At 38.1% G+C, this 19,620-nt stretch overlaps 1 protein-coding gene across 1 annotated transcript in view; it reads left to right on the forward strand.

Annotated features, from left to right (window-relative positions):
* ST8SIA6 (ST8 alpha-N-acetyl-neuraminide alpha-2,8-sialyltransferase 6) overlaps nucleotides 1-19,620 on the forward strand; it is a 40,354-nt gene that overhangs the window by 15,534 nt on the left and 5,200 nt on the right. Inside the window, exons 3-5 of the mRNA XM_088150470.1 lie at nucleotides 1,855-1,953; nucleotides 9,999-10,085; nucleotides 19,200-19,344. Of these exons, the coding sequence (XP_088006596.1) occupies nucleotides 1,855-1,953; nucleotides 9,999-10,085; nucleotides 19,200-19,344 (331 nt within the window). The remainder of the gene's footprint in view (nucleotides 1-1,854; nucleotides 1,954-9,998; nucleotides 10,086-19,199; nucleotides 19,345-19,620) is intronic.

The following is a 19,620-nucleotide window of genomic DNA, read 5'->3' on the forward strand; positions in this document are numbered from 1 at the left end:
ACTTTTAGCAGCAGTTGGCAGTCATCTACACTGAATGGCTCATTCATTTGTTTTCAGAAGCATCTTCGTCTTAACTCTACATGGGGCTCTTCATGGGGCTGTCCTTGGAAGCTTCAGCTAGTATAGAATGCAGCAGCACAAGTAGTCAATAGTGCTGGTTACTTGGCACATGTAACACCACTACTTCGTGAGCTGCATTGGTTTTGCTGGTGTGCTTCTGGGTGCAATTCAAGGTGCTGGTTGTCACCTTTAAAGCCCTTCAGGGCTTGGGACCAGGTTACTTGAGGGGCCATTTTTCCCCGGTGGTTTCTACCCATCTGATCTGGTCTGGCAGGCTTTGAATTCTGTTGGCTAAGGAATGCCAGTTGGCAGGGCTCAGAAGATGCGCCTTTTCTGCCTTAGCACCTGCTCTATGGAATATCCTCCCTCCAGAGATTAGAATGACCCCGACTCTGCTGGCTTTTCATAAGGCCCTAAAGATTTGGTCCTGTGCCCAGGCCTAGAGCCCCATGTGTGTGAAGGGACCCATCTCCTGGTTGTGCTAGCAACTGCCAACTGTGATATCTTCCTTCGCTGCTGTGCATTTTAATTTTTGTATTTATAATTGTAATTGGTCTTATTTTTATTTAATATGATTGCTGCCCAGAGCCACTGGTTGAGATGGATGGCTGAACAAATTGGTTCAATAAATAAATAATAAAGTTATGTAGGTTGACTCTCCCCTTCACCTTCAATTCACAGGTAATTGTTTCGAGGAAGATGTACAGTAAGTGAAGAAAAATGTATCCCAGTCTAAATAGTTTCTCTTACAAATACTGTATTTGAAGAAAAAAGCATAATAAACATTACTGTCTAAACAGTCCCCACATAAGACTGTTTTCCCCCCAGAGCAGTTAAGTCCAGAATCTAACATTATCTAATTACACAACTAAGCACCGTATTCTGTTCACACAAGTATGATCTGCTTTAGTTTGGAAAAATGGAACCAAGGTGTGATGTGGGTATACTGAAATCCCTACCCCACTTAAGATATGGTTAGATTGTGGTGCACTTCAGTACAGAGAATACAGTTTAAAGAGTGTTTTTCATCCTTGGCAACTTTAAGATGTGTGGACTTCAACTTCCAGAATTCCCCGGCTGCCATGCTGGTTGGGGAATTTTGGGCATTGAAGTCCATACATCATAAAGTTGCCAAGGTTGAAAAACACTGCTTTAAGGAATGTGTGATACATCTTCCTGCTATTTTGAGGGGTGTATGCTGATGTTAGAAGCCTAGAATATGATCTTAAAGCACATGAAGAAGTTAAGTAAGTTTGTTGATTGTGATTATAATTGTGCAGATAATAGTATGTCATTTTGATAGTGTGGGTAAGAGAATATTTGGGAATTTTATCTATGCTGCCTTGTGTTTCAGCACAGGCAGGATATAAATGTACTAATCCATCTATAATTGTATTATTGAACTGCACATTTATTTTTTGAAAGTAGCATTTTGGGAACATTTTTTAAAAAGTCATTTATATTTATTGTTAAAATATGTAAGTACAGTTTTGAAATGTAATTCTGTTGAAGCTTTGGGTGAATTCCATCTTTTTTTAAAAAAAAAAAGTGTTTCTGATTTGCGTTAGCATCCACACAATGTACTAGACAATTCAATCAGAAATTAGGTTTAAAAGATAAATTTGGCATTGGGTGGCAATTCAAAGTCATTCTTCAGACTGAAATAGACTTCATTGGCATTTCTTGTTACTGTTACAATTTGAGCTGTTGCTTATCTTTACAGCAATTCATTGTGCTGCCGCCAAGAATGTTTGTTCTTCTTTCAAAAATGGATTTTCCTTTTTATATGAACAGAGCAACTCCTAATCCAGTCAGAATGCAGAGGTCTGAGCAAGCCTCCAAATGCAAGGATATATGGAGTAACAACTGGTCATCGTCAATCAAGAAGAAAAGGTACAGTGTCTGCATTTGGTTATAAATGTACTTGACTGACATCCAGGTATGGTGATTTTAACAGCTAAGTATATAGCATAGCAGTTTTATGTGTGAAGAACCCACTGGTGTCTCCTTATAGGAACGTGGCCAAGACCTTTTAATAGTTAAAACCTGGCCAATATCTAGTTTAACCTAAATGTGGTTAGATTAAGAAATGATCATACTTCACCGTCATGGTACCTGCTGTCTAGAATGGCATCTTTCAAGAGCAGTGTTTCTCAACTTGGCAGCTTGAAGATGTGTGGACTTCAACTCCCAGAATTCCCCAGCCAGCATGCTGGCTGGGGAATTCTGGGAGTTGAAGTCCACACATCTTCAAGTTGCTGCGGTTGAGAAACACTGCTCCAGAGGTTCACATTGCCCCAACCCTGCTGTCCTGCAAATAAGTTTTAAAGATCTGTCTCTTTCCCCAAGCCCTGGGATGAGAAGTTGTTTTTGGATGTCTTTTTTTATTATCAAGCCTGGTTCCTTTTCAGTTTTGTCATTTTAATTTAGCCTTGCTATCTTATTGGGGATTTTGCATTGGCTGTTTTATTGCAGACTGCCCAGAGTTGGTTGAGTTGAGTGGCTCTATAAATTTGATACCATGAAAAATCACCTGCATTCTGATCTGGAATGTGTATTTTCCTATTCAGAGGCCTGTCTGTTGGTGAGTTAGATGTAGATCCAAAGTCAGGGGTTATGGTAGAGGTAACATGGTTTGTATAGAAAATACTGGTCTATTGGCCAAGCAAGGATAGAATCCAGACTGGTATGAAAACTGCCCTGATGACCATCTTTGGAAAGCAATGAGGGCCTATGTTATTTCTTGTGCTGGACTATCAGATCATATGACTTAAATTTCCCACAATGCCACCAACCTAGATCATTTTGAGGCATTGTGGACACTAGCAGCCCAGCCCATCTGATGCCACTGTGAGGAAAGCCCATCTGTATCAGTAGAGGAGATGTTGGTTGTACTACAGGATATTACATCCATGACCCCCATGAACTAGGAGATGAATTTAGGACTAACCAAGAGCTTGATACTACCAGCTAGTTGAAAAAGTCTAGTTGGCACATATTATGTCTTCACGTGCCTGAGGATGTTTTGAGGCAACCTTACTCCACCTGGTATCCTCCAAATGTGCTGTTTTTCCGCATCCAGAAGGCCAAGTTTTGGACATGCTGCTTGGAATTCTGGGAGTTGAAGTTCAATTTACTGCCAGATTAGAGATGGCTGCTCTGGGGTCTGAACACAGAGTTCCAGGTAGTTGACCAGCTAAGTCTCTGCCTTAACAGTTCAGGTCCCTATATTTCTAAAACTATAGGACTTTTGCTTCATAGCCTAGGAAAAAGGATCATTCAACTTCATCTGTTTATTTAGCTCTAGAAGTTCTGTTTCTGCTGTAACTTCATACATAATACTCACCCATGTTAATGCAGTGATGCATGACATCAAACAAGCCATCAGTAATAGCCATTTTTTGGTGTGGTTGAGTTTTCTTCCTTACATATTGATTGTTATATTACTGGTTTAAACAAGCACAAATGTCCATAGCTCATTTCAGTGTTTCTGTCCTTCCTTTATAGTTGAGGATGTTTGTCTTTTATTGGTGGTGTTATTGCTGTTATTAGACTTCAGCTTTTCCCAGAATTTATCATTATGACCACAAAAAATCAAGAGAAACATACTTCCATTCAAGCTGTTTTGGTGTTTTGATGAACAAATACTGTTTCAGCATGAACATTGCTTTGGTGAAGAGCCTCTATGTCAAGATACACATGCAGAATATTTGGATGAATCTTTCATGACAAATAACAGCACAACACAGATGATTATTGCAGCTACCCAGCCATATAGTAATGGAGGCTGGACTTCCAGGCCAGAGCAAGTGAGGGCTGACTCAGCAGGGTCAGGCCTTGAGGCACACAAGTCAGGTGGAGTCAAATGCAGCCTGTCAAGCTGTTGGCTGCCAGAACCCTTGACAGCCATTACAGACGTTTTTAAATGGCTATCAAATGGAATGTTTTTGGAGTCTCTCTACACAGAAAAGCAGACAAATATTTAGCTATTTCTCATTCCAAAATTGCATTAAGGCTTGCATTAATTTGTATTTTCTGGTCCTATGCAGCACAGCATGCTGATAATTCTAATGCAGCTTCAGAAGACCCTGCCCTATTTCAAGATTTTTTACATTTATAGATGTTTTATGAATTAACAATATAACTTTCAAAGCAACACAGTAATTAACAGTATCTGGCTTCATTGAACATAAGGATCTGATGTCTTTTTTCCCTCACGTGCTGCTATCTATACTCAAGCAGTGATGATGCAACTAAGGATTTCTAGGTTGAAGGCAAGATGTGTAGGTAGGAACACTGCTGTTTAATATCACGTTGAAACCTCACATCAAAGAGGATGCAGAGAAAATGGATAAAAAGTGTCAAGGAAATAGAATAGAACAAGATTTATTAGTCCTACATTCCTAATTGGTGTGTTCACAATGAAATATTTGTTGCTCATTCTTCAGGAACTATAGTACCCTTCAGAGCCATTTCCAAGAGTTGCTTTAATACTACGTATACTATGGAAACCAGTCTACATGGAGAATAGGGTTTATCATCTTTCTATCAGCTGATTTAGTATTTTGCTGCAGATTGTTTACATGACACTTAGCCAGATTGGTATTTGAGGGGTCTTTAAGCAAACTGGAGCCTTCCAGAAATTTTGGGCTATAGCTTCTTCAGTCCCTTGCAACTGATTATTCTGCAATTGATTATTCTGCAGATGGGAATGCCATCAACTGTTAAGAATATAGACAAGAGGCTTATTATAAGTAAATCCAGTACTATCTTTTTCACAGTATAGTATAGTCTGTTCTGACTTTAGAAGTCTTTCTTGATCACCTGTGACTTCATCTGAAGTGGCAGAGTTCTATTTTATCACTTAGACATCCATTTTACCACTTCAAAATTAAATCACTTGGATTCCATGTGATTTTGTTGTATCTTTAGACCAGATCACTAATGCAATTCTACCCCATCTCTGGGCAAGAATAAAGAATTAGTTTACTCTAATTCTTCAGAAAGGTTTCTGAATGTTACTATAGTATTTCTCTGGATGTATCTACAGGTGTGTTCTTTCTGGATGATACTTACTTTGTCTTTGATTTGGGTAGAATACTGCCCTCCCAAGTCAGCAGTTTTATGATGCTTGCATGTGAAAAGATTCCAGTGAAATGAAGAGCTTTGGGTGGAAAACTATATGGTTCGCTGGTCAGCCACCAATGTGAAGAATGAAGGCTGAGGAGGAAGTAAAGACTTATATTACACTAATTAATTGATGATAACTTGACTTTTGTCTCCCAGCCCAATCCCCACATGGTACTGTGCAGATGTGTTGGTCTTCAACTCTCATAATTTCTAACCAGCATGTACAGACTATGAATTATTGGAGTTGAAATCCAACACATCTGGAGGTCACCAAGTTGATGGTTGCCTTAATCTATAGGATTTCCTATTGGAAAAAATTAAGGGATAGCCACATCTCTTCTCTGTTGTTTTGTAGAAATTACTGGATAAGTATTCTCGTGGTTATATATTTCACTGAGGTACAGTGTGAAAGGGGAGAGCAAGGGCTTACAATGTTACTTATTGTTAGGTTGCCTCCTTTACCTGGATCAGATTCAACAGAAGCTAAAATATTTATGTAGGACTACACTCAGATCTTTTCAGGGCCTCATACCCTGCCCCTAAGGCTGTTCATAAACCCTTTGCTTGTACCATGATTCCTAGAGAATGTGTAGAAATATCAGGTTCCTACCTATGACTGTGAAAGTGGTGTTGAGATTGAGGGATTCTCTGAAGCTGAACGTTGCATCTGCCGTTTTCTATTATGTTGCCAGTCTAATGACTTCTCTTTCATTAGAACTCTGAGAATTGTTCTCATTTTCTGATTCCCAGCCAGTGAATGTCTTTAGACAACAGCTTCCTGTTGTAAACTCACAGGAATTTCTCTAGATGAAATCATTGCCCCAAGTCACTTGTTCCCCTTCTGTAGTATCAGCTTTGTAGCCTACCCCTGAATTTATAGAATTTTTCCCCCTTAAGCTTCAGGCTTCTAAGTAAAATTATTTTTCTGTCATATGATGATACCCAGCACCAAAAAAAAACAAAACAAAAACCAAATGTCTGAATAGTTACCCTCACTTATTCTTTTTTCTCTGTTTGGCTGAATGATAGTCTGACACTAGGATTTCCATGATTTTCATAAAACAGAAAGCTTAGTAAAATCAACTATGCTGGAGCAATTGACTTCCACAGAAAAAATTATTGAATGTGTCCATCATCTCTAATCAGTGTTCGTTACACTGAAATGTTATTTTAAGAACATTTAAAATAAACTATTTAATACTTTCTGTATTTCTGGCGTCTATGGGCATGCATATAACTGGAGAGGTTTGGAAGAAGATTTCCCTTTTTGTGAATTTGCTTTACGGAAATTCACTATTATCAGATTGATCATCATAAAAATATTAGATCATAATGGCAACAATTGCTATTATGTGGTTTGTGCCAAAAGTCTGGAAACATGCCAAGACTTCTTCCTGCCGAAACCCCCTTTTTGCCCTCACTCAGGCATTTCTCATTATCTCACTTTATGCAAATTTGTTTTATATGAGCTTTTCCCTAGCCTGTAGTTCCCTTCTTAAACCCACCTGTCATACCCATTTATTCATTATATATGTTGACGTTGATGTTGTTGTTGTTTTTCTTTGTGTTTGTCTTGCATGGTTGTGGAGTCTGCTTGTTTTTGCAATTTTGCAGTTCTTTACAAGAACTCCCCTAGCACAGCTGTAGGTGAAGCTAGTATTGCTACCGGCTGTTGCCAGGCAGAAAAGGGGGTTATGAAACTAAGGGGCAGGTAGGGAAACCCAGGACCAGACAAGACCAGTTCTGGGGTTCGACTGGTGAACTATTGCGACCTTATGACGAAAGGATCCTAAAGCCACGCCTCCTATGTTACTATAATTATATTATAATTGCAGCCCCGCTCGTATTTCATGGGATCGGCAAGGTGTTATACGCATGTGCAATTTGTATCAAATTTTGACCAATCATATTCTTCCTCCCTGTTTGAATATTGTATAAAAAGGCTAATGTGACAAGCACAGCGTGCTCCCTGGGCAGTGACACTTGGATGTGTCCTCCTTTATTGCTGCAGTAATAAACGAGTTGGACTGGGTTTCTCTCGTCCTGCGTGTTATTTGGAGTTCCTCATGCCGGATCCTCGTACCCACCCTACACCGGTTTTCCGGCGAACAGCATGCTTCAAAGTGCCAGGCTCTGTTATTATCTTTCCTTTCAGGAAGCCCAGTGCTTTGTTTGAAGCATGGCCATCTGCCTCGAGGAAAGACAAAGGGAAGCAGGGAATAATAGGTAGCAGGCTATAGGACTAAAAGGGGTGACAGGAGGATCTTCACCAGTTGAACTGACAGCCATTTTGAGAATCGGCACCCCTCTGCCATGATGGGCATTTTGTCCAGCCATCCAAAGCGTGCTTTCAGAATTTGAAATGTATCCACAGACTTAAAAGGGAGGGTGAAGCCAGCTGTGCCAAGTAACCTCTTTCTTTATGCTAAATGCCTCTTTCATTATGGTCCCATTTATGTATGCTCTATGGGTCCTTGAATCAAGTCTAAAGAAATGCAATTACATGCTTTGCCATGACATCTATAATGGCTTCACTGAGAGGACTTACATACCACTATAGGTGAACCATTACTGGATGCAGAATAAGTGGATTTCCATACTCCAGCCTGGCTAGGAAGATAGAGAGGAAAGAGCTGATGACAAACATTGGCGCTACTGTCATTTTGGCTTTCCATTGACTTAAAAGATGTGGCAGTATTTTAATTCATGCTGTGAACTTTGCTCTGGAATAGGAGTTGTGATTGGGGCTTTGAAAAGTTCTGATCTTTCTCTTAATATTGCTGGGTAGTGTCACAGATTTTCAGTCCTTCCAATATTCGAGTTGCTCCAGAAGTGATTTGAGCCTTGGTGAATTCTTGGCTTAGAGTTCTCAGTTATAATACATAGATGAGATTATTGTATCAGCAGTTATATGAAGAAAGCTAAATCATATAATGATTTATTGAATGTATACAAGCTAGGAAAAAAAATAAACTTTTCTCAATTCCCAAATATATAAGAACCCTACTGAATTACAGTACAGCTACAAATCTGTGGGATTAGCTAACTGGGCCTGGCGCAAGCCATTGCTGACAGTAAGTTGCACAAGGCACCATTTTTAAATCTATAGGCTTACGTCTGAGTAGGAAAGTATAAGCTTATCCCAGAGATAGAGAATCTGTGGCTATCCAGGTTTTGCAGAAAAACAAGTATCAGCTGTCCCATGGAGTATGGCCAGTATTAAAGTGTTAAAAATTTAAGGTTAAGAATATTTGAAAGGTTGTAGATCCACTGGGATACACTATACTGTATATGGCTTTCAAGGCATAAATAGAAATAATACTTATAACATGCACAGACTTGGAGCTATGCTTTAGAGTACATCCATTGATTTCAATATAGCTAATCTAAATGAAGCTAAATCTGATCCCTAACCGACTAAATTTGTTTTTTCACATCTGAACAAAGTCTCTTTGCAAGATGCATTATTGTAGGGAAACAAATTATGCTGTGGCCATCTTTGTAGCCTTTCTGATGGCTCATTGCATATGAATGTGATGTTCTGCTGAAAATGTGTCTCAGCAGATAAATGTTCATTAAAAAAAAAAAAGTATTCAGAACACCAGCTTTGGACACAAAAGCAAAGCTTGTGGAATGACGCCAAGAAATAAATCAATGAAAATTCAAGGCAACGTGCCATTCTATGTTGCTTTCACCGAGATTGTCTTTCTCATTAATGTTTTAAGGACCTGATTCAACAAGAAGGAGATCATCTCTGGCACAAAGATAGGAAAAGATGCCTGTCTCAGAGGCTGTTTCAAGTAGGATTTCAAGTAGGCTATCCCTGAATGTTCTCTGGTACGGTGAAATGTCTATCCCACTCAGGCCTGACTGGAAAAACTTTCACATAACTGTGAAGCCCACAAATGCATGATAGAAGATAGAAGTCATTCCATTCAAAGGGAAATAATCATATTAAGATATGCAATTAATTCAATGGTAATTACATTTATATTAAATCCTGGGTGCAAAAAGTTTTCTTGCTTCTGAGGTAGAGGTCGGTAATTCTTAAATTAAGGATTGTGTATGTGTAAAGTAGAGTACACAGCCTCCTATTCTGGGTATGAAACAGGAAGTATAATTTAAGAAATGCCATGAATAAATAAATCATTATTTTCCCTGCTACACTTTGGAGAAGTATAGCAAGTGGATGGGAGGGACTAAGAAAGTCTATAAGTAGCTGTTGAGAATGATGGAAGAGCTGCCTTCAACTGCTTTTTAGAAATTCAGCAGTTATATTTGGATAGTATATTTGTAAAGGTCCTTGGATCTCAGGTAGATGGCATCTAAAACTTTGTATGTACAGTACATATGTATAAATAAAGAGTCAAACTTACAAGTTGCAGAACTAGCACCACAAAGTACGTCACAAAGTACCCTAATTCTTTGAAATCTACTGGCTCAATTATGTTGGAAGTTGTCTCTTATTATGTCCTAGTAAATAGGACACAGCACATTCCCTTATTCCTGTATTTAAGATTTTCTTTCTCCTACCTTACTATGCTGGTACATTTCAACTTGCTAAGTTAACGTTCAATTTAAAACATTAGCATAGATTTCTTCATACTAGTCAGCAAAATACAAGTCACAAAGGAAGTAAAACTTTGTAATAAGGTATTCTGAACCTTGTCTCTTACCGTGGAGACCAAGGTATTTCTTAGCAAGCATGTGCTTTCATCTCTATACAGCTATATCATACAGACGTTGGGAAAGAAATGTTAATATGACCATTTGTTTCAGTCCTATGTGTTTAATTCTTTTTCTTTTAGATATTCTGAAGATTATTATTTACAAATAGTTGGGAAACTACACAACTGTACCTGGAATAGGAGACCACAAGAATATACCAAATTCAGGTAATGGAATTTGGGAATGAGCCCCACTGAATCTGTAGAACTAGCTACTGTGTAGCTACGCATAAGCTTAATCTTTAAATTGCTTTCTTAATTTTACAGAATCATCTGCAGAAGAACTTTCAATAAAAATGTGAAATATGAAAATAATCAAACTGGGTTTTTAACTCTCTCACTTGAAGTATGCTACAGTCTGCATTTTTTTACTACTTTGGGAATACAATGCTATATTAGAGCAATTTTCAGTGGTATGAAAGCTAGAGGAATGATCTGTGATATTACTTTTTCTTTCCATTCTTGTGGATAAATAGCAGAATTAACCAGAACTGGCTTGGTGGGTGCAGTATTTTTAGCAATAAAGATGATGTTTCTCTATATGACATACATTACATATTAATATATGTGCAATGCATTTCCATATATTGCATTTATGTGAACATGTACTTATATTCGATATTATACTTTGTCAAGTGCAAAAGTAAATTATTATGCCTAAATATTTTTCTTTCTGGATTAGGGACAGGTAGATTTTTTTTTAGCTGCAGGCCACACTCTTGTTAGTGGCAGGGAGTAGCAGTGACATAGCAATATGGTTGAAATGTTCAGCCACAGGGTTTCTTGTTTTGGAACTTTTTTGTCTTTGTTTTGTTTTTAAAATTAAAAAAAAATGTCTAGTAAAGGGTTGTCACGCTTATTTTGCTTTTTGTTAAAAGTCTTTGTTTTTTGCACCAAAAGACGCCATTGAAATGCATTTTAAAAGTGAGTAGACAGATTGTGGAGAATTAAGCTACCAGTGGCTCTGTTTGTATGACACATTTACCAATAGCTGATAGAAACACTGCTTAGTCAATAAACCCAGTGTTCTGGGTTTGTGCAACATACTGAATCATGAACTAACTAGATGGGCTAATTTGCACAGCATGCTAGACTAAAATGTGGTTGGCTAATTTGTAGTTCACTGCATCGTGCAAAGACCAGCCAACTGTGAGTAATCATGTTGGTGACATGTTCCCTCCTAGGTTTAAGATAAAAGGTCTTATCAACTGCTAGGGAATTAAGAGGAGAGATTGGCAACCACATTCTGTGTTTGAGTTGGTCCTGTGGAAAGCAGGATGCTGAACTGGATGGACTTTTTAGGAGGGCTCCTGCCATAGATGAAGGGGACATGATATATTTTGTTCACAACATGCCAAACTTCTGAACTTGAAAGTGAAACTGATTTCAGTGGGACAAAAATAAGTCCATGTGCTTTGGCTAGCTTTGCCCCTCAAAATATTGAAAGAGGTCTCAGATGTATCTTAGAATGGATGAGGCATTTATTCGGCTTTTCAGTCTTTTGACATCCTATAGCAGCCTTCTTCAGCGTTACATTCCCCAGATGCGTTGGGACAATGGCTTGTACACTTCTTAGATACTGTGGCCATTGGCCATATTGGCTGGGAATTCTGGGAGTTGGAGACACAGCACATCTCTAAGTTTCCAGGTTGGGGAAGGCTGTCCAATAGCATCCAAAGTCTTGTGGTTGGATCCAAGCCTGCTGATGCCTGAAGCTGTAGGGAATATCCCACTGCATTTTGTGGGGTTAGCAATGAACGATAGGAGGTAATATTTTAAAAAAGGTCTTGTATACAATGTAAAAAAGGTCATGTGTACAATGAGAGGTAGTTTGGTGTAGCGGTTAAGGTCATAGAATCATAGAATCATGGGGTTAAAAGGGATCTTGGAGGTCTTCCAGTCCAACCCGCTGCCCAAGGTACCAGACTAGAAACTGGGAGACCGTGAGTTCTAGTCCCATCCTAGACACAATGTCAGCAGGGTGACCTCGGGCCAGTCACTCTCTCTCAGCCCTAGGAAGGAGGCAATGGCAAATACTTCCAAAAAACCTTGCCAAGAAAACTGCAGGGACTTGTTCAGGTGGTCACCAGGAGTCAATACTGACTTGAAGGCACCCCTCGCCCCCCGTAAACAGCTTAAAAGCTGATTTCATTATAACTCACATACAACATAAAGGCATTTCTCTGTGTAGCAGGTTAGCAAGCAGCTGGTTTTGAAAACAGTTCCAGATCCAAAATGAAAACAATTTAAAAAGCAGATTTAAAAAAATATATAGATCCTGTAACTGAAACATGACATAAAGATTCCAAATCCAAGCCTTTTATTTTCTGTCAATGACTGGGGAGCTGAAATGAAAAATAGAGACATATTTTCATTTGTGCATGTGTAATCACTGAAGTGCCAATAATTCTATAAGAAATAGTTCTTATAGAAAGTGCCTGCTTCCATGTGGCGTTCTCTCCTCAATGCCTTTTCCTGTTTATAATTTTCAGAAACTAGACATTAACATTTTATTGGGATCTTGCTTTGAAAAAACATCAGAGACTAGCAAGCATTCTAATCTTTTCATAAATGTGAGAAAACAGCTTTTTCCTGTAGAATTTACTTGAATTTTTCAATGCAAATATGTGTTGTATGTTGATATGTGGGGCTCCTTGCAAAGGGCCAAATGTAGTATGAAAGCTAGCCAGACAGTTCTCTGGGGAGTCTGAGTTCAGAGTCCAGAAAATCTGTCTCAGTTATGCTAGCGTGTTGAAGAAGAACCTCCTCTCTGTGCTTTTAAAAGAGATGTGCTAAAGGTTTATTGGCAGGCAAGCCAGGTTCATCTGGGGTTGATTAAGAAGTTTCTGCTTTCCACTGATCTCCCAATGGAGCTGGGAGTTGCATGGTCTGGACTTACTATTTTTTTTAATCCGTTCAATCACTTCTGATTCTTGGAGACTGCCTGGACAAGTCCCTGCAGTTTTCTGTATAAAAGTGTATGTCTTTGTGTGTCTGTGTGTCTGTGTGTGTGTCTGTGTGCGGGCATGCTTTTATATACATATATATAAAATGCGTATCTGTGTGTAGATAATTCTTCTTTCTGTACAAATAATGGATATGACTGCCGAAAGGTCACAGCATCCATGATTTGAAATTATCTGTGTGCACCTTCTGCAAGTGGTAATCAGGCTTCACCAGTCAATCCCGGGTTTTACATGGGAAGTAATCACAGGGGTCCACAGTGCTAAATTCAAACTCTGCCAAAGTTGAAAAGGCAGATGAAATTAAGAACTATCAGGCATTTAAAATAAAATAAGCAAAGAGTAGGGCCATTAGCATTTAATGTATTGTCCTGTTTGTAATTGTTCTTTCTTTATTAAAAATATTTTGTGCTACTTCCTAAAATCTCTCAAAATGGTCACATTTAAAAACAATAATAACACAATGCTAAAATAGTTAATTCAAAACATATACATTAAAATGAGTAGGAAGGAAAGAAAATTAGAAATAATGAAATTATAAAGGAAGATCTATCTCTGCCACTCAAATTAGGAAGGTCTGTTGACATTGTCAGCCTGCAGGTGACCCTAAGATGACAATTCACAATTCATAGCATTGACAGTAGACCTCCCTCAAATGTCTTACTGAACATCTTGATTTATATCACTGCTTATCATTGCTTGGCAGATCATCACTGGGGCCAAAGGCAAGTAGGAACCCCAGGAGTCAGCCCCATTTATGGTTTCCGGCTGTGCATCATGGCATTTGACAGCATAGGCAGACATCTTTTATTGTATTTATTATTAGATTTATATCCTACATTTATTTTTGTACAACTCAGGGCAGGGTACATAATGTCTCCTATTTTTCTCACAACAACAGCCCTGTTGGGATGGAGCAAGAGAGATTGTGAGGCTCCAAGTCACCCATTTAGCATTCATGCCTAAGGAGGACGAGAACTCACAATTCCCGGTTTCTAATCTAGCACCTTAGCCATTAGCGCTACATGTATGCCTGGAAAACTGTGAACACAAGAAACTGAAATGAATTAGCACAAGATGATTTTGTGCTGAGATCTAAAAGTGTTACTGAGAACCGCTGAGGAAATTATGCCTGCAATCCACTTACCGGGTTCAAGAGGACCTTGAAAGTACAAATGCCCACCACTTATCCCGCCTTCTACAGTTTAATAGGGAACAAATTGTGCTGCTTTTATCGCTATATGGGCCTTTTCTTGTCACCCATTGTGGTCTGCGATTTGGCACCGCATCTCACTTTCAAGAAAACCAGCACTTAATTAATGAGCAGCATGGAACGGTCGGCTCTCACAGAGGGCTTGACATCCATCACCAACCAAGACAGGTCATTTGAAACAGAAAGTTTGAAGCCGGGAGAATGTCTGTCACCATCTGCAGACACAAATCAATTCTCAGCTGAACCCACACAGCCTGGTAATTAACCGACATTTTTGTTTGTGTTGTTGGCCTAAATACAAATGCTGTGATTCTAGGCTAAAACTGCTGTGGAAATAAAAGGGGAAAACCATTAGGGCAGAAAGATAGGTTAAGAGGTATGGGTAACAAAAGGTGCTAAGAAAAACTTGCTTTAGGAGCAGGTGATTTTAAGTGTGCTGCACAATTCCAGAAACATCTTCAATTTATTTGGTTTCAAGGTTTCCATAGTGCCCTTCAAGAAAAAAATTTTTTCTAGGACAGTTTATGAGCCCATATCTGTTTGTTTTTTTAATTTAAAAAAACGCCTAAAACGAATCTTATAAACAGCTTACTATTGAGGTTTTGTGTGCATACATGTCTTTGAGTCAGTCTTGGCTCTTGGTGACTGCCTGGAGAAGTCTCTTGGCAACATTCCCAAAGTAGTACCCGTTGCCTTCTTCTTCCTAGGGCTGAGAGAGAGTGATTCACCCAGCTGCCTTACATACCCAAGGCAGGAGAAAAACACAGATTTCTCCCTTTCTAATCCAGTGACTTAACCACTAGACCAGTGATGGCGAACCTATAACACGCGTGTCAAAGGGGACACGCCACGATGTTTTGGGTGACACGCCAGCGTCCACCAACACCCGACATCTATTTTCCCTGTTTGAGTTACCAAAGAAACTGAGTTTGTTTTACTCCTATTTCATTTCTGTAATTATTTGACATTTCTTTCTATAATGCATAGCACCACACATGATTGCACTGTTTTTTTTAAAATAAATGAATATGTAAAGAATTGTTTCTCTTTGTTCGGTGGGTGGAGGTGACACACCAGCATAGTCAAGTTTGGCATTTTCCGAATTGTTGACACGCCAAGCTCAAAAGGCTCGCCATCACTGCACTAGACTAAACTGGCTTTCCATTGTGTCCATTAAGTAGGTTTAAATATTTGTTAGGTAGCAAAACCTGAAACAGTGGAAAGGTTCATTAAATTGCCCCATTGGAAAGGACTGGAAGGACTAGAAGAATAAACACATCTTTGCCTGGTGCCAAAATCTAAGCTCTTGACAAGTCTCCCTAGAAAGGGTGTTCCAGAAATGAGAGATTATCACTGCAATAACCACCCATTGCACCCATTATACTTCAGCACCTAGATTCATAGGCATCTGTTCCTAATTATAATGACTCCAAAATGACAAAATGTGCATCATGACATCATGGCAGAAGCTCCGCCTTTTATATTTACATCACAAGTATGTAGGGGGTGGGGTTTGCATTTCAACATCACAACATACATTTCGTTGTCTGCTGGTACCCTCTTTCCCAGATTCCTGTACCCAGTGTCCTCCAGAAACAAACATATTGTGTAAATAGAATATATGGGGAGAGGCATTTCTTCAAATATTGTAGGCTCAAATCAAGAAAAGTGGGCCTGGAAATGAATGGGGCTAATAGAGGTATAATGTCCTGTTTTGGTCAGTGATCTTTGTAATTAATACCTGCATTTTTTTTGTATGCACATATTTTGAAGTAGCTTATTTTTTAATAAGTTTTTATTAATTGAATATAAAAACAGACAGAAAAAAATAAATACTAGCGAAAGTTATAAAGAATGAAAAAAAGAAAACAAAAAAAACTTTAAAAAGCATACATAGTATTTGTATAAACATATATAAAAGCTCTGTATAAGCATTTCAGTAAAAAGTAACCATATTTCGTTATAATCATCCGTAGCTAATTTACCTTAGTTGAGATTCATGCATACGTTTCCAATAGCCTTGTAAAAAGCCGCTTAAACCTGGAGGAACAAAAGATGGAAAAATAACTAAGTAACCTTTTCCTCTACCCCTTCTCAATTGCCCCCTCATTATTTGGCCTTTAATATCAAAGATATGCATTATATACCATTTCCAAATAATATTTTCCTATGTTATTTCATAATTACAATGGTAGCTTCTGGAGTCCGATCTACACAACATATACCAGATCCATTTATTTAAGCTAAGCAGGGTTGAACCTGTTAAGTCTTTGAATGCTTAAATCTGAAATCCCAGAACCGTAGGCTGGGATTGAGAAGTTTTTTGTTTTTTAAAAAAACCCACCCCAGAAAAAGACAACTGCAAAGTAGTTTCATTTTGCTGCCAAGAGAACTACCCAGATATGTCCATGAAGTGACCAGGAGTTGGTTCTGACTTGAAAGAAATATTTTTATACAGCTATAAGTCGTGTATATGTAATTGGAAGTCTCCCAGGCAACTTTCTAAGCCAGTCGGCATAAGGGATTAAAAAGTGGGCCATGAGCAACTTTAGTTGCTCAAAAAGTGCAGCGATACAGAATTCCAATTTTAATAAGTGACGGATGTCATTATGACTTTCAGTTGCCTCTTTTATGGAAGCCTTCAAATTTCTGATCGTATCGTGATGTGGACATTTGTGTGGGTTCTATGATTCCCCTATACAAGTATTGATTTGATTTTGATTTGATTTGACTTTGGCACCACCTGTCTCCAGAGCTACGCTAAGCATCTCGCAATAGAAAACAGAATACAAATACACTAACATAAATAAAAAATACAGTAAGGGCTTTACCCATACATGTTCTTTCAAGAGTTAATGAGCTTCCTTCTCAGCTGTTTTGTTGTGATTTTCCTACCAACTTAAACATATTGATTATAATGTTTAGTTTATAAGTATGAATCTGGTTTGAATCTATTTCAATGAAATATTTTGCTGCTGACATTGGCTTTATATGTTCCATTTATGTGAAGCAGGAGTCTTTGTTTTGTGCTGTTAATTTATTTTACATCATAGGGAGGTATTTTCATGCAATCTGTACATTTTATAAATACTAGATAGTAAGATCTCACATTCCAAGGTATGGGATTGAACCAAGGTGATGGATAGTCCAAATTTTTCTTGTTTAATATGATCTTCAAAGAGGAATGTGTGTATAATTATAGGTGCTAAAATCAAAACATTGCCAGAACTTATTCTGGCATAAATGGCATAAATAGGAGAGCCAGTTTGGTCTAGTGTTTAAGGCACCAGGCTAGAAAGTAGGAGACTGTTCTAGTCCCGCCTTAGGCTTGAAAGCCGGCTGGGTGACTTTGGACCAGTCCCTCTCTCTCAGCCCAACTCGCCTCACAGGGTTGTTGTTGTGGGGAAAATAGGAGGAGGAAGGAGGATTAGGTAACCTTGAGTTATTTATAAAGATAATAAAGGTGGGATAAAAAAATCTTTAAAAATGAATTCATCTTAAGGAATGAAGAAGGAATAATTTAATAAATATCCTTGTGTTATCTCTTGTGTCCCACTGATGCTTGGTATTAACACAATACCACTTGATTGCATTTACCTCATTACGTCAAGCATAAAATTAACTGCACATTTTTTTGTATTAGTTTCTAATTTAAAAATAATATTGGACCATTTCTGATTATATTGCAACAATGCTTTCTAAGCTGGGAATAGCTTTGCTTCTGAATATTATCCATCACAGAAGCATTTAAACTGATATTCATATCTTTGGCTAAAGCAGATACTTGCACCCAACAGCGCACAGGTCTCTTTCAACTTACTTAGGAATAATTCTGAAGTACTTCAGCAATGTGCACTTCTGAGTAGATTCATCACTCTACAAATTGACTTTCCATCACTGCATCCTACAATAGCATAGTGGATTATTTCATCAAAGATTTAGGATCCACTCAGATTAGATCATCTAAATTTCATATTATTCAATTCAGTGCTTTGACACTTATAAGGTCTTTCGCTAGAGCAAAAGAGCAATACATAATTTCCTGGAAACAATCCCATTGAACCCCTGAGCTTAATTTTGAGTAGGATTGCACTATAAAGTTGTAATTAAAAAGCACAGTTGAGATAGCTGTGTTAGGTATCATCCATTCCATTACAGAAGGGACACGTCTAAAGAAAATGATCAAGAATCTATTATTCTCATGGGCAAAAAAGCAGACAATTTTTTTAATGTCTAAAAACTGCAGATAATATTAAATTAGTTCTTTTTACAATTCTGGGACTTATCTGCTATTGTGGTTGAATTTACTTAAATACTGAGAATAGCAAGAAGCTTTCCAAATATAAATAAAAGCATCCCACATAGCAAAACCGTCAGATCCTATGTTTTGCCCAGGAGGCTTAAGAGCACTTTGTGATCATTTTTAAAACCTGGCCTTATTAATAAGCTGAATCCAGCTGTAGTCTTTCTTTTAGTAAACTTATTGATAAAAATGGGATGTGAAATTAGTGCTATAAGTTACTGTAAGTCCTATTTATGTCTTGTTTATGTCAGCCTTGTTCCGCCATGCAGATTCCTTAGCTGGACAAGCAGGTGCTTTTAAGAATTCCACAACAGAGTCTACAGCAATATCATTATCTCATTGTTCTCCAGTCAGTCCTGGTATTTGGCTGTTGAAGACTGGAACTTGTATTCAGGGATTGGTTCATAGATCCATCCCTTGAAAAAAAATAAGTGCATAGACCTACATAATAATGAATGACAAAATAACTTTATTTGGCATTCCATTGCTTGAAAATCTTTTTGATAAAGCTCAGTAACCCAGGAAAGTTCTTGATGGATCTTTTTCAACATGGTGTCTTCAAAATACATTGGATTTCAACACTTAAAATCCTCAGCTAGCCTTTGTTGGCCAAACTGGTTGGTGAATTACATGAATTGAAATCCAACTTACCTCAAGAGTGTCTCATTGGGGACAGTTAATAGAAGTTTATAACAATAAACAATGTGAATTAGAAGCTAGTTTTATTTGGTGATAATCATCATGTTGCCATCTCTACTGAATTCATTATACCGGTCTTTCATTTTTATTATAAACTTCTTCAGGGCAGAGCTTGCTTCATGCTGTGATGCTGTTCATAACTTTATTGCTTCTCAAAATAATACCCCACTGGGAAGCAACATGACTTACGAAGTGGACAATAAAAAAACCATCCACATTACAGAGGACATATTCCGGATGTTGCCAGAGGTAAGAAGAGCTCTGACATTTTTTAATGGTCATAGATATCTAATAAACAAGGCATTATAGGACCAATAAGGGGTGGAGAAAGAATATCTTTTGAGTTCAGTTTTAACAAGAATAGTTAAAATTCTTTTTTAAAGTTCCACTGTTCCACTCTAGTCAGATGTGGCATCCAGTCCCACCTCCCCAGAATTGGAGAATGTTTCTGGTTCCAATTGTCAGCTTGAAAGACATGATTAGGCAAAATACAATGACTTAAATGTAAAATTGCTTCATGCTTTG

The sequence above is a fragment of the Python bivittatus genome, unplaced genomic scaffold, assembly GCF_059951505.1.
Source record: "Python bivittatus isolate LINGU-HERP-01145 unplaced genomic scaffold, Pbiv_v1 ctg000610_np1212, whole genome shotgun sequence".
NCBI lineage: Eukaryota > Metazoa > Chordata > Lepidosauria > Squamata > Pythonidae > Python > Python bivittatus.